The sequence below is a fragment of the Panthera onca genome (assembly GCF_046562875.1).
Source record: "Panthera onca isolate mPanOnc1 chromosome E1 unlocalized genomic scaffold, mPanOnc1 haplotype 2 h2.Chr16_ul_10, whole genome shotgun sequence".
NCBI lineage: Eukaryota > Metazoa > Chordata > Mammalia > Carnivora > Felidae > Panthera > Panthera onca.
Genome location: NW_027675809.1, coordinates 119148 through 145880, shown reverse-complemented (window position 1 = coordinate 145880; position 26733 = coordinate 119148). Strand labels below are relative to the sequence as shown.

General features: G+C 36.9%; 1 protein-coding gene and 1 long non-coding RNA gene across 3 annotated transcripts in view; one reads left to right on the top strand and one right to left on the bottom strand.

Annotated features, from left to right (window-relative positions):
- Window positions 1-26733, bottom strand: part of LOC145715120 (uncharacterized) — a 353021-nt gene that overhangs the window by 277867 nt on the left and 48421 nt on the right. The window lies entirely within an intron of this gene.
- LOC145715118 (uncharacterized) overlaps window positions 1-26733 on the top strand; it is a 42625-nt gene that overhangs the window by 7182 nt on the left and 8710 nt on the right. Inside the window, exons 7-12 of the mRNA XM_081794714.1 lie at window positions 805-909; window positions 12287-12340; window positions 13160-13264; window positions 14392-14445; window positions 15040-15144; window positions 20584-20637. Of these exons, the coding sequence (XP_081650840.1) occupies window positions 805-909; window positions 12287-12340; window positions 13160-13264; window positions 14392-14445; window positions 15040-15144; window positions 20584-20637 (477 nt within the window). The remainder of the gene's footprint in view (window positions 1-804; window positions 910-12286; window positions 12341-13159; window positions 13265-14391; window positions 14446-15039; window positions 15145-20583; window positions 20638-26733) is intronic.

Below are 26733 nucleotides of genomic sequence, written 5' to 3'. Positions count from 1 at the left end.
ACTTAACACATTATTATATACTTTTGTTTCTTTTGTGGATGATCGTGTTCTTTAGGAGATCATCTTTTATGTTGTAACTTGGAAAGAATTCCTATGCTTTCTCGGGATTTTTCAAACTTTGACAGAAGTAGAAATTATCAGAGCCCAGGAAACATAGCAAAAGTAAAGGGAAAATTAGCACCTCTTCAGTTAGTTTATTCAGCAACAAAAGACTACTAGTCTGACATTTAGACCAAGAGAGCAAGAGAGTGCTAGAAAGTCTCCAAGAAACTGAAAGAACATGGGACTGAATAGATAGACAGGGAGCAGGCCAGGAAAAAGGTCATGTCTAAGCAAGGTTCCGAATACCACCTTCATGATTTCTACCAAATCCACACACTATTTGTACTACTATTAATATTTTCACTGATACTGATTTACTTTTTACTTAAATTTTAAAAAATTTTAAATGGTAATGGAAAAACAGCATGCCTTAACATAACTAGACATTAATTGTAAAAGCGAACACAATCAAAATGAGACAATAGTGGTTAGAAAAGCTGGAATTGTTATCACCCTACTAGAATTCTCTGAGAAGTCATTCTGTCACCTTTCAGTTTTTATACTGGGCGTGCTTATATTAAGATTAAAATTAAAACAATAAACTCAAACTCGAACTCTTATTATTGACTCTGTCCTCCTGTAAAGATCTCATCAGGCTTTGGTTTTTTGGAGGAACATGATAACCATAATCCTCTGGAGGTGAGGGTTTATCCCACATTTTAGGGACATTAACTGTTACCTGTATACTTTTTTTTCCATAAGGAGGGAAGATTGATTCCAGTAAAGTGGATGAAGTTTTGGGAGCTATGGGCATGGACCTCACTGAAAAGGAGCTTAAAGACATAATGCAAAATCTGCCAGTTAATGGTGAGCATTTTGGATGCCACTGAACACTCCAGAAAAACTACTTTTGTAAGCCTATTTATAACAATCATTCAAAATGCTTGTTTGACATCAAGAAGGCATTCTGAAAAGCTTGGGGAAAAAAACTCAGGTCCAAAGAAAGAACGCATCCTGTCTGTCGCTGGTTTCACACGCACACTAGAGAAAGATTTCAAGATAACTTGACTTTTTCACTCAACCTTACCTTTTTTTCCCTACAGAGTAAGGGAGAATTGATAGGTATTGCTCAAATTACAATTGAGCTCTTTGGCCACATTTGCTAATGCGTGACATCAGTATTTATAAAAAGGGTACTTAGTATAGCTGTGGCTATCTGTAATGTTGTTGTTACTTTTCTTTGTTAATATGGCCAGAGTATCCCTGCACTACATGGCCGCCATCTCAGTGTTTGTCTGTGTCTCACCTTCACATGGGTCCTATGGGGAAAAGTCTATTGCAAGCAACTTAAAACAGTTCTCCTCTAAATCTGTAGCCCAGTGAAGTCACAGAAGTCACAGAGCCTCCCTTCCACCAAATGCTGTTACTGAAGCAATCACAAGACCCTGCCCAGATTCAGTCTAAGCTTTTGGTGGGAGATGTATCAGTCACACTGTAATAAGATCGTGTGGGGCGGGAAATCTATGTCTCAGCCATCCTTGAAACATATGTTCTGCCACAGCTCCTTTTACTCAGCATATGTGTTTTAGATTCATCTCTGGTATTGTCTGTGTCAGTGATTTGTTTTGGTGGGAGTTAAGACAGTGGAGCAGCATGGGGACCCTGAGCTTGCCTCATCCCTGAAGCGCAGCTAGATCAGCAGCAAACCACGTCAAGCACCTAGGAAACTGAGCTGAGGATCAACACAACAATCTGCATAACTTGAGCCACAGAACTCAGCAGGTACACAGTGTGGAGAGGTGGACTGGGGGAGAGAAAAGCCACGGAGGGTAGGGAGCTGTTTTTGCTGAGAGAGGACAGAGAAAAGAGAGGAAGAGAGCGCGGTCCATCACGATCATGGAAGAACAACACTTCCCTGAAAGTAGCTGGAGAGAAAGAGAAAGAGTGAAAACACTCTCAGGGGACTGAACAAGAAATCTGCCCCCCCCCCAAATCTATTGATGGGAAGAAAGGAGAGGGTGTCAGTACCACCAGGATTCTATAAACAGTGGAGCACAGAGCCTGAAGTTCTGGAGGTCAGTGCCTGGTGGTGCTCTGGTGAGGAAGTAGGGCAAATCCCCAGGGGCAGGTAGTGGGGTTTGACGGGTCCTTGTGCCAATAAGGAGAAGCAGTTCTCCTACTTGGGGTGCATTTGGTAGAGGCCATATGGCCTCCCCATGGGCGAAAGTCCCGTCAGACCCCAGAGAGCAGCCACGTTTGCTGGTATTGGACGTCAGAGTATGATGAAACCTGGAACCGGCTGTGTGTTGTGGTTTGCCGTAATCCCTGACCCTCTGCCACTGCACGATCGCACAAATGTCTTCTGGGGCAAGTCAGCACCTGGCCATTGCTCAGCAAGACTCTCCCCAGAGTTGGCACGGGTCCCAGCCTCAGGGGTCTCTCAAGTGTCTGGGGTTTTGAAACACAGCTCCATCTGAGATAAACTCTAGAGGGAGGTGCCACCTGGCAGGTGGACAGCTTGGACACAGACCGGGTAGGGACAGGGAGTCGAGGAAGGCCTGAGACAAAGGAGGGGTGCTTGATTGTGTCAGCGAAAGCACAAAGTTCCTATGCCAGAGACTAGGGAGCTGGGCGAAGCCACCTCTCCCTTGCACGCACATGCTCACCACACTGATCCACCCCAGCAAGCTAAGCAGCGCCACCTAGTGGAGAACAGACTGTTACACCAAGCCCCACCCAACTGCGCTTCCAGGCACATCTCCTAGAAGACCAGCACAAGTCACTCCACCTGTTTAGTGTACGGTCTAAAGAAGACTTCGTAGTTCCAGTTCTAGGGGAAACTGGATATAACTTCATTCAGGTTTCATTCCACTTGATGGTTCATTTATTTCTTCATTTTCTTTCCTTCTGTTTTTGCTTAAATTGTTTTCTGTTTTTCCTCTTTCTTGGATACAGAAAGAGAAAATTTTATTTTTATTTTTTATACCTTATTCTTTATTTTTAAAAATACTTTCTTCCATTTCATTTTCTTTAATTTTATTATATAAATTTTCTTACCTTTTTTCCCCCTTTTCTTCCCCCTTCTTGCTTCTATTCTATCAAGCTTCTTTTAAGAAGCAGACCAAAACACATATAGGATCTATCTTCCTTCATTTGATATTTTGTCTTCAATTTTTTAATTTTTATTTTTTATTTAATTAATTTTTCTTCCTCTAAAATGACAAAGCGAAGGAATTCACCCCAAAAGAAAGAACAAGAAGAAATGACAGCCAAGGGCTTAATCAACACAGATATAAGCAAGATGTCTGATGTAGAATTTAGAACCATGATAATAAAAACACTAGCTGGTGTTGAAAAAGTAGAGAATCCCTTTCTGCAGAGATAAAAGAAGTAAAATCTAGTCAGGACATAATTAAAAATGCTATAACTGAGATGCAATCTCAAATGGATGCCACAGCGGCAAAAATGGATGAAGCGGAGAAGCAAAGAGCGATATAGAAGACAACATTATGGAGAATAATGAAGCAGAAAAAAAAGAGAGAAATATAGGCAAAAGAGCATGATACAAGACTTAGAGAACTCAGTGACTTATTAAAAAGGAATAACATCTGAATCATAGGAGTCCCAGAAGATGAAAAGAGGGGAAAGGGGCAGAAGGTTTATGTGAGCAAATTATAGCAGAAAACTTTCCTAATCTGGGGAAGGACACAGACATCAAGATCCAAGAAGCACAGAAAACTCCCATTAGACTCAACAAAAACGGACCATCAACAAGGCATGTCATAGTAAAATTCACAAAATACACAGACAAGGAAAGAATTGTGAAAGCAGCAAGGGGGAAAAAAGTCGTAGATCTATAAGGGAAGACAGATCAGATTCACAGCAGACCTATCCACAGAAAATTGGCAGGCAAGAAAGGAGTGGCAGGATATATTCAACATGCTGAATAGGAAAAATACGCAGCAAAGAATTATTTATCCAGCAAGGCTGTCATTCAAAATAGAAGGAGAGAGAAAGGGTTTCCCAGACAAACATAACTAAAGGAGTTTGTGACCACTAAACCAGCCCTGCAAGAAATTTTAAGGGGGCTCTTTGGAGAAAAGATAAAACAAAAAAAGACCAAAAGCAACAAAGAATGGAAAGGACCAGAGATTATCACCAGAAACACCAACTCTACAGGCAACACGATGGCTCTAAATTCATATCTTTCAGTACTCACTCTAAATATCAATTTAGATTGGATATCTAAATTGGATATCTGAATTGGATATCTAAATATCCAATCAAAAGACATAGGGTATCAGAATGGATAAGAAAAAAGATCCATCTATATGCTGTTTATAAGAGACTCATTTTAGACCTAAACACACTGACAGATTGAAAGTAAGGGAATGGAGAACCATCTATCATGCTAATGGTCATCAAAAGAAAGTTGGAGTAGACATACTTATATCAGACAAACTAGATTTTAAAATAAACACCATAACAAGAGATGAAGAAAGTCATTATATCGTAATTAAGGAGTCTGTCCACCAAGAAGATCTAACAGTTGTAAATATTTGTGTCACCAACGTTTCCACCCAAATATGTAAATCAATCACAAACATAAATTCATTGATAATAATACCGTAATAGTAAGAGACTTCAACACCCCACTCACAACAATGGACATACCACGTCAGCAGAAAATCAACAAGGAAACAATGGCTTTGAATGACACACTGGACTGAATGGACTTAACAGATATATTCAGAACTTTTCATCCTAAAGCAGCAGAACACACATTCTTCTCGAGTGCACAAGGATCATTCTCCAGAGTAGATCACATGCTGGGACACAAATCAGCCCTCAATGAGTACAAAAAGATCAAAATCATACCTTGCATGATTTTACACCACAATGCTATGAAACTCAGAGTCAACTAAAAGAAAAAATTTGGAAAGACCATGAATATTTGGAGATTAAAGAACATCCTACTAAAGAATGAATGGGTTAACCAGGAATTTAAAGAGGAAATTAAAAAGTACATGGAAGCCGATGAAAATGAAAACACGACAGTCTAAAACCTCTGGGATGGAGCAAAGGCAGTCACTCGAGGGAAATATATGGCAATCCAGGCCTTCCTAAAGAAGGAAGGAAGGTCTCAAATGCACAACCTAACGTTACACCTAAAAGAGCTGGGAAAAGAACAGCAAAAACAAACAAACAAAAACAAAAACAAAAAAATGAAAAAAAAAAAAAACCCTAAACCAGCAGAAAAAGGGAGATAATAAAGATTAGAGCAGAAATCAATGATATTGAAATAGAAAAAAAACAGTAAAACAGATCAATGAAACCAGGAGGTGGTTCTTTAAAAGAATTAACAAAATGGATAAAACTGTAGCCAGACTGATCAAAAAGAAAAAGGAAAGGACCCAAATAAATTAAATCATGAATGAAAGAGGAGAGACCACAACCAACACTGCAGAAATACAAGCAATAATAAGAATATCATGAGCAATTACATGCCAACAACTTGGGCAATCTGGAAGAAATGGACAAATTCCTAGAAACAAATAAACTACCAAAACTGAATCAGGAAGAAAAGGAAATTTGAACAGACCCATAACTGGTAAAGAAATTGAATCAGCAATCAAAAATCTCCCAAAAAACAGGAGTCCAGGGCTGGATGGCTTTCCAGGGGAATTCTACCAAACATTTAAAGAAGAGTTAACACCTATTCCTTTGAAGCTGTTCCAAAAAAAAAAAGAATGGAAGGGAAACTTCCAAACTCATTCTACGAGGCCGGCATTACCTTGATTCCAAAACCAGGCAAAGCCCCCGCTAAAAAAAAGAACTACAGACCAATTTCCCTGATGAACATGGATGCAAAAATTCTCAACAAGATACTAGCCAACCAGATCCAACAATACATTAAAAGAGTTATTCATTCACAATCAAGTGGGATTTATACCTGGGATACAGGACTGGTTCAATATCCACAAATCAATGTGATACATCACATTAATAAATGAAAGGATAAGAACCACATGATCCTCTCAATAGATGCAAAGAAAGCATTTGACAAAATACAGCATCCTTTCTTGGTAAAAAACCCTAAAGAAAGTAGGGATAGAAGGATCATACCTCAAGATCATAAAAGCCATATATGAGAGATCCACTGCCAATATCATCCTCAATGGAGAAAAACTGAGAGCTTTCCCCCTAAGGTCAGCAACACGACAGGGGTGTCCACTCTCACCACTGTTATTCAACATAGTATTGGAAGTCATAGCCTCAGCAATCAGAAAACATGAGGAAATAAAAGCATCCAAATCAGCAAGGAGGAAGTAAAACTTTCACTCTTCAAAGATGACATGATACTCTTATGTGGAAACCCAAAAGATTTCCCCCAAAAAACTGCTAGAACTGACCCATGAATTCAGCAAAGTCGCAGGATATAACATCAATGCACAGAAATCACTTGCATTTCACTACACAATAATGAAGCAGCAGAAAGAGAAATCAAGAAATCAATCCCACTTACAGTTGCACCAAAAACCATAAAATACTGAAGAATAAACCTAACCAAGGATGTGAAAAATCTATACGCTGAAAACTATAGAAAGCTTATGAAAGAAATTGAAGAGAACACACACACAAAAGGAAAAATATCCATGCTCCTGGATTGGAAGAAAAAATATTGTTAAAATGTTGATACTACCCAAAGCAATGTACATATTCAGTGCAATCCCTATCAAAATAACACCAGCATGCTTCGCAGAGCTAGAACAAACAATCCTAAAATTTGTATGGAACCAGATAGGACCCCAAATAGCCAAAGCAATCCTGAAAAAGAAAACCAAAGCTGGAGGCATCACAATCCCAGACTTCAAGCTGTATTACAAACATGTAATCATCAAGACAGTATGGTATTGGCGCAAAAACAGACACATAGATCAATGGAACAGAATAGAGAACCCAGAAATGGACCCACAAACGTACGGCCAACGAATCTTTGACAAGGCAGGAAAGAATATCCAATGGGATAAAGACAATGTTTTTAGCAAATGGTGTTAGGAAACCTGGACAGTGACATTCAGAAGAAAAAACCTGGACCACTTTCTTACACCGCACACAAAAATAAACTCAAAATGGACGAAAGACAGGAAGCCATCAAAATCCTAGAGGAGAAAGCGGGAAAAAACCTCTTTGACCTCAGCTACAGCAACTTCTTACTTGACATGTCTCCAGAGGCAAGGGAAACAAAAGCAAAAATGAACTATTGGGACCTCATTAAGCACGGCAAGGAAAACAGCACAACTAAAAGGCAACTGACGGAATGGGAGAAGATATTTGCAAACGACATATCAGATAAAGAGTTAGTACCCAAAATCTACAAAGAACTTATCAAACTCAACACCCAAAAAATAAATAATCCAGTGAAAAAATAGACAAAAGACATGAATAGACATTTTTCCAAAGAAGACATCCAGATGGCTAACAGGCTTAAAAAGATACTCAGCGTCACTCATAATCAGGGAAATACAAATCAAAACCACTATGAGATACTACCTCACACCTGTCAGAATGGCTAAAATTAACAACTCAGGCAATGACAGATGTTGGTGAGGATGTGGAGAAAGAGGAACCCTTTTGCACTGCTGGTGGGAGTGCCAACTGGTGCAGGCATTCTGGAAAACAGTATGGAGTTTCCTCAAAAAAAAGAAAAATGGAACTACCCTACAGCTGAGCAATTGCACTACTAGGTATTTATCCAAAGGATACAGGAATGCTTTTCGAAGGGGCACATACACCCCAGTGTTTATAGCAGTGCTATCAACAATAGCCAAAGTATGGAAAGAGCCCAAACATCCATCGACAGATAAATGAATAAAGAAGATGTAGTACGTGTGTGTGTGTGTGTGTGTGTGTGTGTGTGTGTGTGTGTAATGGAGTGTTACTCAGTGATCAAAAAAGAATGAAATCTTGCCATTGCCATTTGCAGTAACGTGGATGGAACTAGAGTGTATTATGCTAAGTGAAATTAGAGAAAGACAAATATCATATGACTTCTCTCATATGTGGAATTTAAGATAGAAAACAGATGAACACAAGAGAAGGGAAGCAAAAATAATATAAAAACAAGGAGGGGGACAAACCATAAGAGACTCTTAAATACAGAGAACAAACTGAGAGTTGGTGGACGAGTTGTGGGTGGGGGGATGGGCTAATTGGGCAAGGGACATTAAGGCAGACACTTGTTGGGATGAGCGCTAGGTGTTATATGTAGGGGATGAATCCCTGGAATCTACTCCTGAAATTATTATTGCACTATACATTGACTAACTTGGATGTAAATTTTTAAAAAATTAATAAATTTTAAAAATGAAAACGAATACGATTAAATACTTAACCAGAAAAAAAGAAAATTGAATCAGACCATAATCCATATTCAAATTCTAAATAAATGTTGATAAAATATTAATCTTTGTTTATAGGTTTATGACTGTTATAATATTATTCATAAACTATACCTTTTGATGTCCCCCTTTATATCTGTTTAATGATTTGACTCTAAGTTATACTTTGATATTAATAACTGATGGTACGGGTTTCTTTTTGCTTGTATATATGCCTCAGATATCTTTGCCCATTCCTCTGTTTTCAATCTTCTTATCATTTGGTTGAAATATATTTTGCGAAATCATCATATAGCTGGGTTTTTAAGGAACGCATCTGACAATCGTTCCTTTTTTATTTTTTTTATTTAAAAATTTTTTTTTTAAGTTTATTCATTCTTGAGAGACAGAGAGAGAGACAGAGCACAAGCATGGGAGGGGCTGAGAGAAAGGGAGACACAGAATCCGAAGCTGGCTTCAGGCTCTGAGCTGTCAGCACAGAGCCTGATGCAGGACTCGAACCCACGAACTGCCAAGATCATGACCTGAGCCGAAGTCAGACACTTAACCAAGCCACCCAGGTGCCCCTATCATTCCTTTTTTTTTTTTTTAATTTTTTTGTAATGTTTATTTATTTTTGAGAGAGAGAGAGAGAGAGAGAGAGAGAGACGGAGCATGAGTGGGGGAGGGGCAGAGAGAGAGGGAGACACAGAATCTGAAACAGGCTCCAGGCTCTGAGCGGTCAGCACAGAGCCCGGCGAGGGGGTCCAACTCACAGACCGCGAGATCATGACCTGAGCCGAAGTCGGACGCTCAACCGACTGAGCCACCCAGGCGCCCCTGTCGTTCCTTTTTTAATGAGAAATTTCAGTTTGCTCAGATTTGGTGTAATACTGGATATATTTAATTTTGTTTATATAATCTTATGTTTATTACTTATTTTCTGTTGTTTTTTTTTCTTTTTTCTTAGGCTTATTATCACTGGTTTGTTCAAGTTGTCATTCATTATGTTTGTTTTCTTCCTAATTAATTCTGAAGTTTCAGAGGAGGATCACATTTCATCAAGTCTTACATTTCTTTTCCTCCCATTCACTGTCATACTTACATATAATAACTATTACTGGCAATAAAATACTACTTTATTCTCCATCAAGATAGCCTTTCCGATCAAATATTTCATTTCACTTTTATCCCTTCCCTCTGACCCCCCACGCAATCACAATAAGTGATTTAGAAGACTCTTATTCCTCCTACCATTTCCCCCACTCCCCACCATGAGACCTTGGGAATGTCTTTTACTTCCCCAACCATACAGTTTTAACTCCCACAAACAAACAACTCATAAAATTTCTCTTAGGGGTGTCTGGGTGGCTCATTCAGTTAAGCATCCAACTTTTGATTTCTCCTCAGGTCATGATCTCACAGTTGTGAGATTGAGCCCTGCATTGGGCTCTGCACTGAGCACAGAGCCTTCTTAAGATTCTCTCCCTCTCCCTCTGCCCCTTCTCTGCTTGCTCTGTGTGTGTGTGTGTGTGTGTGTGTGTGTGTGTGTGTGTGTGTTTCTCTCTCTCAATAATAAAAAAAAAAAACTATCTTAAATAATTTCCTTTCTATTTCAAGATTCTTTAGCACTTAATATTACATATTCCATAAAAGATTACTTTCAAACTTCTAGAAAAGAAGGAAGCATCTGTTTTGACATCTCTGTGTTTCTACCACCTCAGGAGCATATATGTTTCTGCCCACCTATTTTCTTCCTTCGTGCTCTTTTAGGAGTCGGAGGAATTGGAATGCCCTCATGCTGGCCTCTACTGATCTTCACCAGGGTCTTCAGGATTCTAAATGCCAAGCTTTTCCCCAAATCTATTACTTTCTAGTTCTCTTGGTGCACTCTGACACCTCTCTGGTGCTTCCCTAGTTGAGAGGGGAAAGAATCCCATGCCCATTCTTTCTTCCAGGACACAACCAGAGCTGAAGGTTTGACATAGCCCTGGCAGCCTAGAGAGACCAGCAACATTTGAATTTCAAAGGCAGACAGCTTTGAGGTGGTAGTTAAAGGGATATGAGCCATCTTCCAGTCTCCATGTTCACAGAAGCCCTTCCAAAATTTTTATTAAAGTAAATACAAAAGAGTAAGAATAACATTATAAATAAAGGAAAATGATCAACTTCAGTTTTAAAAAATGCCCTTGTCACACAGATGTTTTAAATCTTACTAGTAGATTCCTCCTCTGCTGAGAAGAACTTGGAATATTTTAATGGAACAGAATTCCCTCCCAATTAGACGGCCTATGGCAGAGAGCCCTTTCATCTTGGGTCAGAATTTTCCCAGTAATAAGCCAGATGGGCAAAGGAAAGGATGAACAGAAAACCACAGTGACCCATGTACAAAGCCAGGCCAGAAATTGTAATCCTCTCCAAGGATCCCATCTCTTTTTCATGACAGACTTGATTACTTGTAATGACCCAGGTAAACCAGCACACATTTTCCATTTTGCCCTGACCTGTAGTTGGTATTGATGCAGAAGTTATTAGTGGCTAAGAATACTTTGAGAGGTAAAGAATAAGGTCCAAAAATTCTCACCACAGAATTAACAACATTATTGGTAATTGATACACTTTTCTGGTTTTTCTTTGAGTATTTTGTAGGCACTCAAAAACAAGTTTGTTGAATTCATGAATAACTACATGTTACACCGTGTTTCCTATAACACTAGGTTATAGCTAGATTTTCTCATTAACATGGAGTATTATTTTACTATGGGGAAAAAAGCACTTTTCAGAAACTAAATGATGGGAATTAGCCACTTTTCTTCCCTGAGCATAATATATTGGAAATATTGGAGTATTACTTGTTTCAGGAAATAATTGTGCTTATTATCATTCAAGCTGACATCTTTCTTCTTCTACCTTCTTTTTTTTTAATGTTTATTTATTTTTGAGAGAGAGATGGAGAGACAGAGCATGAGGCAGGGAGGGGCAGTGAGAGGGGGAACCACAGAATCCGAAGCAGGCTCCAGGCTCTGAGCTGTCAGCACAGAGCCTGATGCAGGACTTGAACTCATGAACCGTGAGATCATGACCTGAGCCAAAGTCAGCTGCTCAACCAACTGAGCCATCCAGGTGCCCCTCTTCGTCTACCTTCTTATGAAGGGTGTAGCAAAGGTTAAGTTTTAGTGTGTGTGCACTTGTGTGTGATGTGCACGTGCGTGTGTGTGTGTATGTGTAACCAGTTTTTATATTTTTTATATTGAGGTATAACTGACATATAACATTACATTCAGGCATAATGATTCAATATTTGTATATATTGCAAAATGATTACCATATTAAGTCTAGTTAACATCCATCATAATATACAGTTACAAATATTTTTTGTTTTGATGAGAACTTTTAAGATCTCTCAGGGTGCCTGGGTGGCTCAGACGATTGAGCATCCGACTCTGGATTTCAGCTCAGGTCACAATCCCAGGATATTGGGATTGAGCCCCACATCAGGCTCCATACTGAGCTTGGAGCCTGCTTGGGATTCTCTCTCTCTCTCTCTCTCTCTCTCTCTCTCTCTGCCCTTCTCCCCTGCCTGGTCTCTCTTTGTCTCTCTCTCTCTCAAAGGAAAAAAAAAACGTTAAAAAAAATTAAGATCTACTCTCTTAGCAACTTTCAAATATTAATATTTCAGTATTAAGTATAGTCATCGTGCTGTGTATTACAACCCCATGACTTATTTTGTAACTAAAAGCGTGTACCTGCAAAAGGTTAAATTTTCTAAAGCAAATAAATACTGCTAAGTTTTTCTGCTCTATGCAACACATTTTCTTGGTCTCATTGTCATGTTTCTATCCAATTTATTCCTTGCCTTACAGTTAAAGGCAAGGTTGATCTGGAAAAGCTGATGAATGAAGTGAAATCTTTTTCGGGTGAGTAAGACATTACTTAAACATTTTTAATTAAATTCTAACCCTATGTTATATTTTGCATAGTGTTTTCCCAATATTATATCATAAATTTATTAATGTTGATATTTTACATATTTTCATGAAGTATTTCCATTCAACTTTACTTCTCCCTTTGACTTTGAATTATCTAGCATTTGGCTACAAAAGAAAATGGTGATATTTAAGTAATAATGATATTTTCTTGTAGTTTCTGCCAGTATTATATTGATCCTAACCAGTGTTTAAATCAGAGGTTTAACAAACGGGCCACCCATGAATTGAATCCAGTCTGCAGTCAAGTTTTGTAAGATAAGGCAACACTGGCCCTACATTTCCTCACCACAATAACTGATGTATTTTCTCTTGGGACAAGGCATGTGCTAGTTTCACTCATTCCTTCTTTGTCTAGGCTCCTATAAGCTTTTGAGTTAATGACTACTGGCTTGAGTAGCCAAATAGGCACAGAATATAGGAAGATGAATAAGTTTAGAAAATATTCTGCTTTAAATAATAATCACATGATTCAACATTAAAAAGAGAAAAACAGATTAAATATCCTAAATTACTAGCCAATTATATAACCATTTTCTTCTATGGTGTCTTGCCATTAGTCTTAGGAGGCCACTCTGTCTTTACGAAGAATCAAGGAATAAGTTTTGCCTCATTATTCTTAAACACTATTAGAATATATGAGAATATGAAAGTGAGGATGGTATTCTTCTAAGTCAGCCGTTTCATTATTTTGGATCATTATAATGTCCTAAAATTTCCATGTGTCAACAATCCGTTTTTCTTTCAAAGGAGACAAAGTTGATGCCAATAGACTTGAAAGTGTTTTCGAAAACTTGGGGATCAAGCTCACACCTAATGAACATTTGAACTTGCTGAAGACACTGCCACTTGATGGTGAGTCTTATGGGTGCTATTTTGGTGTTTTAGAAAGACTAGTTTTGTAGAAGTATATGAAAAATTACAAAATAAATTAAAAATGCTTGAAAACTGTTAAAAAGCTAATGCAAATACACAGAAAAATCTCACCACTTGGATTTTGATTTAAAAATCATCTGTCTAAAAATAAAAAATAAGATAAAATAAATTAAAAAATAAAAAAAAAATAAAAATCATCTGTCTAAGCCTTTTCAGTTATGAGTTGCTATCAAAGGAAAAATTCATTACTCAGCCCTCAGGTTACTGATCAGCTGGATTTAAAAAAAAAAAAAAAAAGCATTTAAAAAAAAGAAAAAAGAAAGAGAGGAAGGTGTCCAGTTTTCCCAGCACCAACTAATAGTTGTGTGTTTCTGCAGCATCGAATATATAGTTTATCAATAAGTGGGTAATATGGCACATTGAGAAAAGGCCATAGTTCTTAACTACAACAAAAAATTTCATAAAAAATGCTTTTAGTCCTCTAACCCAAAGATAATCATTATTAATATTTTCATACATTTCCTTCTAGTGCACAGTAGATACTAGATTGATAGATAATATTTATGTGTTATTAATTTATTTATAACTGTTATGTCTTCACAATGGTAACGTATTTATCATAGAAACCTTGATAGTGTAGATAAGTGAAAATAAAACCTCTCTATTCCCAACTCAAAGTGATAGCTACCGTGAAAAATGAGATGTATATTTTACAGTTTTCCATCTTTGAATATATGTCCTTTTTTTATTTGACAGCCTTGTGGATAAATCTTTGTAAGCATTCTGAAATCTTTTGAGATGAAATTCCTTTAAGTAGACTTACAGAATGGAAGATATTTTGTCTTCTCACTTGCCTTTCAGAATATTTATAATTTGAACTCCCACAAACAGTATTTGAGGCTGTTATTGTCCCTACATTCTCAATACAGAAGAACAACAACAAAAAAGAGTATCTCATGATTATGATTTCCCATTTACTCCTTTACCCCTGAGAGCAAACATTTTGGTGTATCTATTTATCTGTTTGTAATTTGAAATGTTCCTTACTCGAAGATTTCTAAACTCTTTCTTTCTGACTCTGTTTTCAAAATACCCATTTTTTATAGCTGATGGAAAAGTGTATAAGAAAAGGTTGATGAAGGGCCTAAAGTCTCTCAAACGTGAGTAAGAAGCACTGTGAAAAGACAGAATCTGAAACCTTTAGTTGTGTCGTTAAAATCGGAATCGTCCTTTCCTATATAGTTGTGTCTTTATTTATGTTTCTTTAGTAGATCTGCATTTTATCAGGTAAACCAAGTAGTTTCCTGCACTAATACTTTACAGAAAGTGTTAAACTGTCTGGGATTTTCCTACCTTAGCCCCAAAGAAACAAAATAAAGTACGAAGCAAAAGGTGAAGAATGAATGCTGTCAGGTAAAGATTTCAATCAAAAGTAAAGGCAAATAATTTGAAAGTGCAGGCAACAAAAATACCTCTTGTTTTATAGAATATTATGTCAGTCGCCTCTAGCTCTGGCTTTTCAGAATCCTAACATAAAAGTGAAAGGAAGTTTATTGTCCTATTCACTGAACAAAACTGGATTTTTGGTGTTTGCCTTGAAAATCTTAACAATAATGCTAAGAAATATGTGAAGTGTTCCTTATTATAATAAAACATATGCTTGATAAAGAGGAATAATAACACAGTAGAGTGAATGCACGGCCCCAGTTTTAGAAAGATTGTTTTACTATATTCCTTTCCTGCTCCTTACTTAGGAGGCAGTGTTGATGTCAATAAGCTGGACACTCTTTTAGAAAACATGGGAATCAGCATCACAGAAGGAGAATTCATGGATCTGATAGAAAGATTGCCAGATGATGGTGAGCACTGACATTCCCCCTTTACTTTTTAAGAGATATTTATTGTTTTCATCTTTATTGAGATGCAGTCAACATATAACGTTGTGTAAGTTTAAGGTGTAAACCTGTTGATTTTATATACTTGTATATTGCAAAACGTTTATGCCATAACTAACACCCCTGTTGCATCACATAATTACCTTTCTTTTTTATGGTGAAAACATTTACGATCTACTCTCTTAGGAACTTTCAAGTATGTAAGACAGTGTTATTAACTATAATCACCATTCTGTATTATAGTCTCAGAATTTACTCACATTAGAAATGGGAGTTTGTACCTTTAACCTAACACCTCCCCATTTCCCCACCTCCTCCCTCAGCCCCTCATAACCACAATTTTACTGTTTCTGTGAGTTCAGTTTTTTTAGATTCCACATGCAAGTGATATCATATAGTATTGGTCTTTCTCTGTCCAACTTATTTCACTTAGCACAACGCCTTCAAAGTTTATCCATGTCACAAATGGCAAGATTTCCTTTTTTCTCATGGCTGAATAATTTTCTATTGTATATAATATACCACATCTTTCTCTAATCATCTGTTGATAGAGACATATCTTGGTTATTGTGATTAATGTTTCAATGAACATGGGAGTGCAGATATCTTTTTGAAATCCTCTTTCAAAGTGGGATTTTGAATCATATGCTGTGGGATTGCTGGATTATATGGTAACTCTATTTTTCATTACTTGAGGAACCTCTGTACTGTTTTCCACAGTGGTTGCACCAATTTATATTCCCACCAACGGTGAACAAGGGTTTCCCTTTCTCCACATCTCCATCAACATTTGTTATCTCTTATCTTTTTGATGATAGCCATTCTAACAAGTGTGAGGTGATATCTCATTATGGTTTTGATTTGCATTTCCCTGATGATTAGTAATTTTGAGCACCTTTTCATGTACCTATTGGCCATTTGTGTGTGTTCTTTAAAAAGATGGCCATTCAGTTTCTTTGCCCATTTTTTCCCTGGATTTTTGGGGGGTTTGCTACTGAATGTACAAGTTCCTTATATAGTTTGAATATTAACCCCTTACCAGAAATGCAGTTTGAAAATATTTTCTCTCATTCTGTAAGTTGCCTATTCATTTGTTTGATTGTTTCTTTTTCTGGGCCGAAGCCTTTTGTGTCCTATCTAAAAAATAATTGCCAAGACTCATGTCAAGGAGCTTTCTTCCCTATGTTTTCTTCTGGAATTTTTACAGTTTTCAGGTCCTACATTTAAGTCTTTAATCCATTTCAAGTTCATTTTTGTGAGTGGTATGAGATTATGGCACAGTTTCATCCTTTTGCGTGTGGTTATCCAGTTTTCCCAATACCATTATATCAGAGACTATCCTTTCCCTATTGAGTATTCTTGGCTGCCTTGTTGACAGTTGACTGTATATGTGAAGTTTTATTTCCAGGCTCTCAATTCTGTTCTCTTGGCCCATGTATCTATTTTTATGCTGTACCATACTGCTTGATGAGCCTTGTAATAATAGTTTGAAATCAAGAAGGGTAATGCCTCCAGCCTAGTTCTTCTTTCTTAGTATTGCTTTGGCTGTTCGGGGTCCTTTGTGGTTCCATATAAATTAAGGATTTCTTTGTATGTCTGTGAAAAAAATACCATTGAAATTTTTATAGGAATTGGATTGAATCTATAAATGACTTTTGGTAGTATAGACATTTTAACAATATTAATTTTTCTGACCCATGAATATGAGATATATTTCCATTTGCTTGTGTCTTCTTCGATTTCTTTCATCAAGGTTTTGTAGTTTTCATTATATAGATCTTCCACCTCCTTATTTAAATTTATTCCGAAGGGGCGCCTGGGTGACTCAGTCAGTTAAGTGTCGAACTCTCAATCTCAGTTCAGGTCTTGATCTCCGGGATGTGAGTTCAGGCCCCACATTGGGCTCCGCACTGGTTGTTAAGCCTATTTGTAGATAGATAGATAAATAGATACATACATACATACATACATACATACATACATACATACATACATTTATTCCCAAATATCTTGGGTTTTTTATGCTATTGTGAGTGGTATTGTTTTCTTTATATCTTTTTCAGATATTTCATTGTTAGTGTATAGAAATGCAACTGATTTCATTATGCTGATTTTGTATCCTGCAACTTTACTAAATTCATTGATTAGTTCTAACAGTTTTTTGGTGGAGTCTTCAGGACTTTCTATACATAAGATGATATAATCTGCAAACAAAGACAATTATGCTTCTTCCTTCCTATTTGGATGCTTTTTCTTCCCTTAGACTGATTGCTCTAGAATAGACTTCCAGTATTGTGTTGAGTAGAGGTGGTGAGAATGTGTACCCTTGTCTTGTTCACAAGGCTCATTTTCTTTTCTTTTCTTTTTTTTTTTTTAACGTTTATTTATTTTTGAGACAGGGAGAGACAGAGCATGAACAGGGGAGGGTCAGAGAGAGGGAGACACAGAATCTGAAACAGGCTCCAGGCTCTGAGCTGTCAGCATAGAGCCTGACGCGGGGCTCGAACTCACGGACCGCGAGATCATGACCTGAGCCGAAGTCGGCCACTTAACGGACTGAGCCACCCAGGCGCCCCACAAGGCTCATTTTCTTATAGGCTTTTCTTTCTCACTTCAAACCAGTGGGTTGAGTTTTTTTTTTAATAAAATAGAATAAAATAGTAAAGCTAGATATTGTTTCATGAGTCTTCATGATCACTTGTGTGTGTGTGTGCACGTGCTCAGAGTTCTCAGTATGGTTTACAGTAAAAATTTTTGAAAATCACTGGCTTAAATGATAGTAATATAACAGTTCTATTTTCAGGCTCTTTCCACACTGTTCCTGTATGATTCCACTTAACCATATGTATTTAAGATTTCAAGCCTTTTATCTCAAACCTATACTTATTTCATACATTTCAGTTTAGGACACTGAGGTCTTTTTATGTACCATGGCAGGGGCAAGATCTGATAATATAAAAATTTAGTTAAAGTAAGGAATAATAAAATTTATATATATATATGTATATATATATATATATATATATATATATATATATACATATATATATATACATGTATATACATATACATACCTTAAATTTATATATATATACATGTATACATATATCCATATATATATACACATATGTATATGTGTATATATATATATATATATATACACACACACACATACCTTAAATGTTTTGTTTCCATGAAAAAAATTGAGCCAATGCTATTTTAATTTAATGTAGCCATGCTCTTTGGAGATTTTCTTGCACAAATATACCCATTTGTCATCTACACTCCCATTTTCTGTTTCTCTCTTTTCTTAAGTTTTTTTAAAATTTATTTTGAGAGAGAGCATGCATGTGTGTGCATGAGCTGGGGAGGGACAGAGAGAGAGGGAGAAGAAGAGGGAGGGAGGGAGGGAGCGAGGGAGGGAGGGAGAGAGAGAGAGAGAGAGAGAGAACCCCAAGCAGGTTCCACACTGTCAGCGCAGAGCCTGTTGTGGGGCTCATCCTCATGAACTGTGAAATCATAATCTGAACTGAAACCAAGAATTGGATGCTTAACTAGCTAAGCCATCCAGGCACCCCCCATTTTTAGTTTCTCTTAAGTGGAGCAAAGTGCTTTTTTAAACGTTGAGCAGAATTTTCCATCAGAATCCATCTAGATCTTAATTCTTTCCCCAATTTTTTTATAGTTCTTTATCCACACCAAATTCAACACAACTATTTTTTAGCAATTTGCCTTTACATAAACTCTCTAAAACATTCAAATTTGTTTTTATGGTAATAACTCCCTTTTCCATTTATAGTTCCTCAGTTTATATAATGATTAAGTTATCAATTTAATAATAAGTACACCTCTTTATAAAAAGAAGCCTGGAAACAAGTTCAACAACTCAACCCATAAGAACACAAATGTGCTGGCTTACTAAAAGTGTAGCTTACTAGATGTAAAAGTTTAGCATACCATCAGCATCAGTATGAATGATGAATATAGTTCAGGCCATCAGGTTGATTAAACGGAGATCAATTAAGAGATCTCCTATATCAACAAATCCATATTGAGACATAGATATCCCAGTGGAAATCCAAATTCAACATATGAAAAGTAAACTATTTTCCCTGTTAAATTCATTCCTAGTTATTTTCTTATTCCTCTGCTGCTGTCATCTACCCACAATTGCCCATGAAATAAGCCACAAACTATCTTTGACTTATGTTCCCTCATTTTCTCTCCTAAACATATCCCAAAGACATATTCTCTGACTTTGCTACCCTACTGATGAATCTTCATCATCCTTCACTTACTGCTACAGAAGGCTCCCGATTGGTGTAACAGCCACTGGTCACACTGCCTTAAATTCATTCTGTACACACTAGCCTGAATGACTTAACCAGAGTGAAAATCTGACTTTGTCATTCCTCCGATTAAAACCTTTCACTGGGGGTGCCTGGGTGGCTCAGTCAGTTAAGTGTCTGGCTCAGGTCATGATCTCACAGTTCCTGAGTTCAAACCCTGTGTCAGGCCTTGCACTGTTAGCGTGGAGTCTGCTTAGGATAGTCTCTCTCTGCCCCTGGCCTGCTTGCTCGCTCTCTCTCTCTCTCTCTCTCAAAAATAAATAAATAATAAACATTAAGAAATTTTTTAATTAAAAAGAAGACTTTCAGTGAACCCCTCTTACCTTATATGCATCGAGTCTTGCAATATTCCAGACACAGTGCTAAGCATTTTTATGATAAATTAATTTATTCATTCATGTAACAATGTCTATTAAACACCTAACACCTAGCAGTCTCTATTTTAGCCTTAGGAATACAGCCATAAACAAAGCAAATTAATGTAAATTTTGTGGAGCCAAGATTTGTATCTTTTTTTTCCCCACTACTCTATTCCCAAATCCAAGCAATCTGATGTCAGTGTCTAAACTGTTGGTTCCAACCAATCTCTTTCAAATCATCTTTCCACTCCCTACATGACATTTTTCCCTCAAGCAAAATTTAAAAGCTTTAGTTTTACCACACACTCTGCTCTTCATTGATCCTTTTCCTGAAATTTTTTGTCTTTCTCCAATGATAGAAAGCAACATAATACCACAAACAATAGTTTTAAATGTATACCAGTCATGTGTTATCAGCCATTCCTAAAGAAACATGGAGTTCGAAACAGAACGAATCCAAAAGACTTAAGAGAACATTTTACCTAAGATAAACTGTATGATTCAAACAATCTTAGTGTCCCTTGCAGATAATGGAGCTATCTATCAAAATCCAAGAATTATAAATTTAAAAAAGGACAAGATATAGTGAATGGCTTTCATCTAGGCTCTACTCTAGTTCATAATTTAAGTGTTTTATGCTTTATTTTTTTTTGAGTTTGGATTTTTCAGTGTGTAAATTTTGTCTTGACTTGTAGATAAAGGGAAGGTCAAACTAGATACGTTGATTGAAGAATTGAGTTCTGTCTTAGGTAAGTGAAAAGTTACTTAATTCTTTACACGGTTCAAATGATATTTTCTACCATCCCTTTATTTGTTAATTTCACTATTTTAACCTTTCATTGATTAAATATTTCTACCTGCTTTGATAACCTATTTATTTTTGATAATCTGTGCTTTTGCAACAGAGGTACTAGGTCTTTACCTATGAGAAGAAATTTCAAAATGTAGGTTATAACTGAGATACTACATGTAGACATAATTATTTGAATAGGTCATCAACAACATAATTTTCTGCGCAGTGATATTAGCCTTATATTATTATATGTAGTATTTTCCTCCAACATGAAGATGTGCCTTTTATTATAAATAAGGAACAATATATATTTTTAAGTCTGGTATTCACTCCGCATAATACAGCAGGTGACCTTAGGTCTTTGTTTTTCATCTGGCAATAGAATATGGTACTGTCCAAATACATTTTGTTCTGTCTTTCACAATTTGTATTCTTTTGATAATGTTGTATTATAGCCACAGACTTTTCTTAATAATGTGAGAATGTTTTTATTCCTAATTCCACCATTTGATCCTCACTCAACCATAGCCCTAGGAGAGATTACCAGGAACTGTCCAGACCTTCACCATTATTGATTTTCTTTGAGATGAGCTGACATCTGAATGTCAGGATAGTTTCATCCTGGTTTTGTCTCTGAATCATTTGTTTAATTATTTGTTCATACAGCAGCTACATAGAAGCATTTAAGACTCTGAAAAGCAGAACTCAAACAGCTGTGACACAAACAAAACTAGCTGAAGGTGTTATAAGAAGGAAATGGAAGGCAGTCTAGAATCATGGTCCAGTATTTCTTAGGCCTGAAAGAAAACTAGTCCCAATAATGCCTTAAGTCTACCTTACATAATCAAGTTGTCTTTTCTTAGATAAATTGGTCTATGGTATGAATCTAAGTACAATACGCACTATTAACAATGGGGCAAATCCCCCTCTAGTCAAAAGAAAATTGAAGGCAATTCTATCATTTATCCCGGGAATTTTACCTGGCTTATTGTACTGAATAATAGGGCATGGACTGTATGATATGCTCAGTCAGCCACAAATTTTTTTTATTACTGTAGATGGAATACGTTATACTTAGGAATCTGTTCCACTAGATATTATTTATTTCCCCAGAAAAGTTTCTAATCTCATGGACTCTTTATAAGAAGGCAAGGTCCATCAAGAGTATTGGAAAGTCATGCACAATTCATACACATAAATTGTCACTTAACCCCACAGCAGTTCTTTAAATTGATTTGCTAGTAAAAGGATGAGTTATAGAGTTAGGATTGTCCTAACTGTAGCAAACTGATTGTCTCTAGTAAAACTTAAACTTTAATAAGTTATTGATAGTAGTAAGGGAGATCATGATAGGCTAAATCAGAAGTATATAATTAAGTAATAAAAAGAATAAATATGACAAAATAAGAATAAAAATACGTGAAAAGTATACAAAGCACTGATAATCAGTGTTTTCTTATTCTCATGATCTTACATGGAAGCTGTCTACTTCATGCAGTTTTCCGCTTGTTCTGAGGATCTCGGATGTGGGGTCAGCAGGTGAATTATATGAACTACCTGCTTCTTGGACTCTCTGAAGAACCTCAGTTTGAGGTCTTTAATGTAATTTTCCAATTCTGATAATGTCTCTTAAATATTCCCAGAAGTTTTTGTGTTCAAAAGACAGTGAAATTTCTGAATAATAGGAAAAACTTCTTGTATAATCATGAATAATTACCAAAAGAAAATATATTGCCCTACAATTGAATAGATAAGATGGAATGCTCTAGGTAGGTAACAGGACATCTAAAAGTTTGTTAACCACTATGTGTGCTATGGATTTTTGACAAAAGAGTGTTTCAACCCATCCAGAAAATAAACATAATATTATTAGTACATATTCATAACTCAGAAGCAACTATATAAAATCCATTTGGAAATGCCCAAATGGTCCCTCAAGGTATGGTTCTAATTCAGGGCTCAAGGTTACAGATTTTCCAGAGTTATTTTTATTTCAGAGGAGGGAGGCATGAATTGGTGATGTCCTCTAATATAATACAAAATATCTTAATCAGTTTTTAATAATGTGGCAAATTTGGGGCACCTGATTGAGCGTCTGACTCTTGATTTTGGCTCAGGTCATGATCCCAGGGTCATGGGTTTGAGGACCACATCAGGCTCCATGCCTAGCATGAAGCCTGCTTGGGATTCTCTCTCTCTCTCTCTCTCTCTCTCTCTCTCTCTCTCTCTCTTTCTCTCTCTCCCTCTCTCCCTCTCTCCCTCTCTCTCTCAAAATAAAATTAAAAATACAATAATGTGGGGTTTTTATTCCTACGGTGATATGTTGTTTTATGTAGGATTGTGGCAAATAATCAATTTGAAATGTATGCAAGGAGGTAAAAATCCTGACTTTGCTGGATCTTATTGTCATGGATATTATAATCTGACCATTCCAAGTATTTCTTTACAAAATTGAAGTCAAATTTTGTGATTCTATAATGGAATCTTTGAATCTGATCCTACACATGTTTTTCTTATCTATAAGAGGTCACTCAGAAAGAACTTTAGTTTAGGGACGCCTGGGTGGCTCAGTTGGTTAAGCGTCTGCCTGTTGGTTTTGGCTCAGGTCATGATCTCGTGGTTCATGAATTTGAGCCCCATGTCCGACTCTGCACTGACAGCACAGAACCTGCTTGGATTCTATCTTTCTCTCTACCCCTCCCTACTTGCATGGGTGAGCATGATCTCTCTCACAATAAATAAATAAACTTAAAAAAAAAACAAACAAACACGAACTTTAGTTTTTAATATGAAAAAATGAGCCACAGACGGGAAGGACATATTTGCAAAACACATATCTGATAAGGGACTTATATCCAAAATATTCCAAGAATTCTTAAAACTAAACAATAAGAAAACAACCCTAATTAAAAAGTGAACATGGGCACCTGAGTGTCTCAGTTGGCTGAGCATCTGACTTCACCTCAGGTCATGATCTCATGGTTTATGAGTTCAAGCCCCGCATTGGGCTCTCTGCTGTCAGCCCAGACCCTGCTTCAGATTCTCTGCCCCATCTCTCTCTGCCCTTCCCCTGCACACTCTCTCTCTCTCTCATAAATAAACAAACATTTTTTAAAAAGTGAACAGAAGATCTGAATATTCACCTCACCCAGGAAGATATACAGATGGCAAATAAGGATATGAAAAGATGGTCAACATCATATGTCATTAGGGAATTGCAAATTAAAACAATGAGAGAATGCTACGTACCTATTAGAATGGCTAACAAGAGGAACTCTTATTCATCGTTGGTGGAATGCAAAATGGCAGAGTCACTCTGGAAGACAGTTGGGCAATTTCTTACAAAGCTAAACTTAATCGGTATTACCATAAGATCCAACAGTTGCAAATTAGGTATTTACCCAAATGAGCTGAAAACATGTCTACACAAAAGCCGCACACAAATGCTTATAGTAGCTTTATTCATTACTGCTGAAACTTGGACGCAAATAAGATGACCTTCAATTAAAGAATGAATAAACAAATGGTGGTACCTTCACATAATGAAATATTATTCAGTTATAAAAGGAAATGAGCTATCAATCTATGGAAAGACATGAAGGAATCTTAAATGCATACTGCTAAATGGAAGAAGCCAGTCTGAAAAGGCTACATACATATTGTGTTATTCCAACATATTACATTCTGGAAAAGGGAAAACTATAGAGACAGTTAAAAGATCAGTGGTTTCCAGGAGTTTACGGGGGGTGGCATAGGAAGGAGTGATGGACACGAGAGTCACAAGGGAATTTTAGTTCAGTGAAACTGTTCTGTATGTTACTGTAATGGTAAATACGTGACATATTGCACTTGTCAAAACCCATAGAACTGTATGATGCAAAGGGTAAACACAAAGGATATAGCTGGATCAGTAAGAGAAAAACACGTAGGCAGCTTCTAGAAGAATCTATGTGAAGGCTTCCTATGCTCTCCTTCTTATGAAGGGTCACACATAACATACTTTCCCTCCAGCAGCAAAAATGCAGTTTCACATGTGTGCCCAGGGAAGCCCATTAAGCCCTCAGTGCCCAAGGTTTTTTACTGGAGGCTTGTCACATAGGCACCCTCTGCCTAACAACTCTCAATATACCAGACTCCCAGAAGAAAAACAAATATTCACCATAAATCGCATTGTTTGCACGAGTCTAGGCACAGTGACTTAGGCTTATCAGTTGATATTGGAGGGAACATTCTGAAATCCGAGTTCCCATATGCCAGCCAAGTACCACCTGGCAAGCAGGCTCTTGTAAAGATCGCAGACTTAGGTTTGCTGTGTTAACTCTTTTCTGCACAGTCTATTTAATAGGATGATCTGCTACAGCATTCTCTCTAGTCATTATATCATCTATTTTACTGTGGACTTCTTCCTTTATGATAGCAATTTCTTTGAGCAGCATCAAAGCACCAAGTAATAATTACTACAAAAGTATGTCACCTATCCTTGAGTTTTACCAGTTTGAAATCTCTAGAAAGGGCAATGTTCAGTCACTTGAACCAATATTATATCAGTTAAGGACTTGGATCTTTCAAGAGAAACTAAACCAATTATTGCATATTTAGCCTACTATGTCCCTTTTCACTTTTAAGACAAGACCCACCAACAAATAATATTAAATCAGAGTGTGGTACTGAAGTTTCCAAATGATCTGTTTAGGATATGGACCCTTCTTGAACTCCAGAAATTGTAATTACAGAAGTAGAATTCTTCTCTACCGGTGAAGGAAATAGAGTCCCTGGATTGAGAGTGTTACACCAAAAAAAAAAGAGGTTAGAGTGGGAGAGAGCCAAAGCATAAGAGACTGTTAAAAACTGAGAACAAATTGAGGGTTGATGGGGGGTGGGAGGGAGGGCAGGGTGGGAGGGAGGGCAGGGTGGGTGATGGGTATTGAGGAGGGCACCTTTTGGGATGAGCACTGGGTGTTGTATGGAAACCAATTTGACAGTAAATTTCATATATTAAAAAATAAAAAAAAAATAAAACAGTAGTTCATTGGATGATATAAAAAAAAAATAAAAAAATAAAATAAAATGAACTTTTGAATAATTGGAAAAAAAAAAATAAAAATAAAAAAAAATAAAAAAAAAAAAGAGAGTGTTACACCATTGATAGTAATATGGGGAGAAAGTAGCAATAGTCCATTATTAGTAACCAACTAGTCAAAACGATATTGGACACTTTCAGGTAGCAGTAGAGATTATAATGGTATATAGTGCTGTCAGATTTAAATATGATCTTAATGTGAGATCTGAAGATGTTTTGACTAACTTTAGAAACGGCTGTTTCTCTGAAGCAAGGAGGATATAGCCAAGGCTACTGAATTAAGGGATAATCTATAATAAGCGATGGTCTTTGTGTATTGATGTGCTATGTTAATGCTCCTGAAGTGTCACCTGACCTCATGCACTGATAATCTAGAATGAATCAATCTGACTCTTGTCTTGAAGGGTACTCTCTTTCTCAAAACAAAAATTTCACATAAAGAGCAGTTTATAGTTTAAAATTATTATTAAACATACAAAGAAACAAGTCACCATGAGTAAGACCCCCATAATGAACAACATTTAGCAGATGAGCAGAGATTTTAGATTTTGGTTTTTTTATTTTTATTTTTTAATATTTATTTATTTATGAGACAGAGAGAAAGAGAGCATGAACGGGGGAGGGGCAGAGAGAGGAAGACACAGAATCTGAAGCAGGCTCCAGGCTCCGAGCTGTCAGCACAGAGCCCGATGCAGGGCTCGAACCCACGGACTGTGAGATCATGACCTGAGCCAAAGTCGGACGCTCAACCGACTGAGCCACCCAGGTGCCCCGAGATTTTAGATTTTGGAATTATCAGACCAAAAATTATTAAATAAGCATGCTTAATATAGTTTAATAATCAAAAGAGAGGCTGGAACACATAAGTAAAGAGCAAGCAATTTGGTAAAGAACCAAAAAGACTTTTGAGAGGTGAAAATAGTAAAAATTTAAAACATTTGTCCGTTTCTTCCAGATTGTCTGGTGTATTGG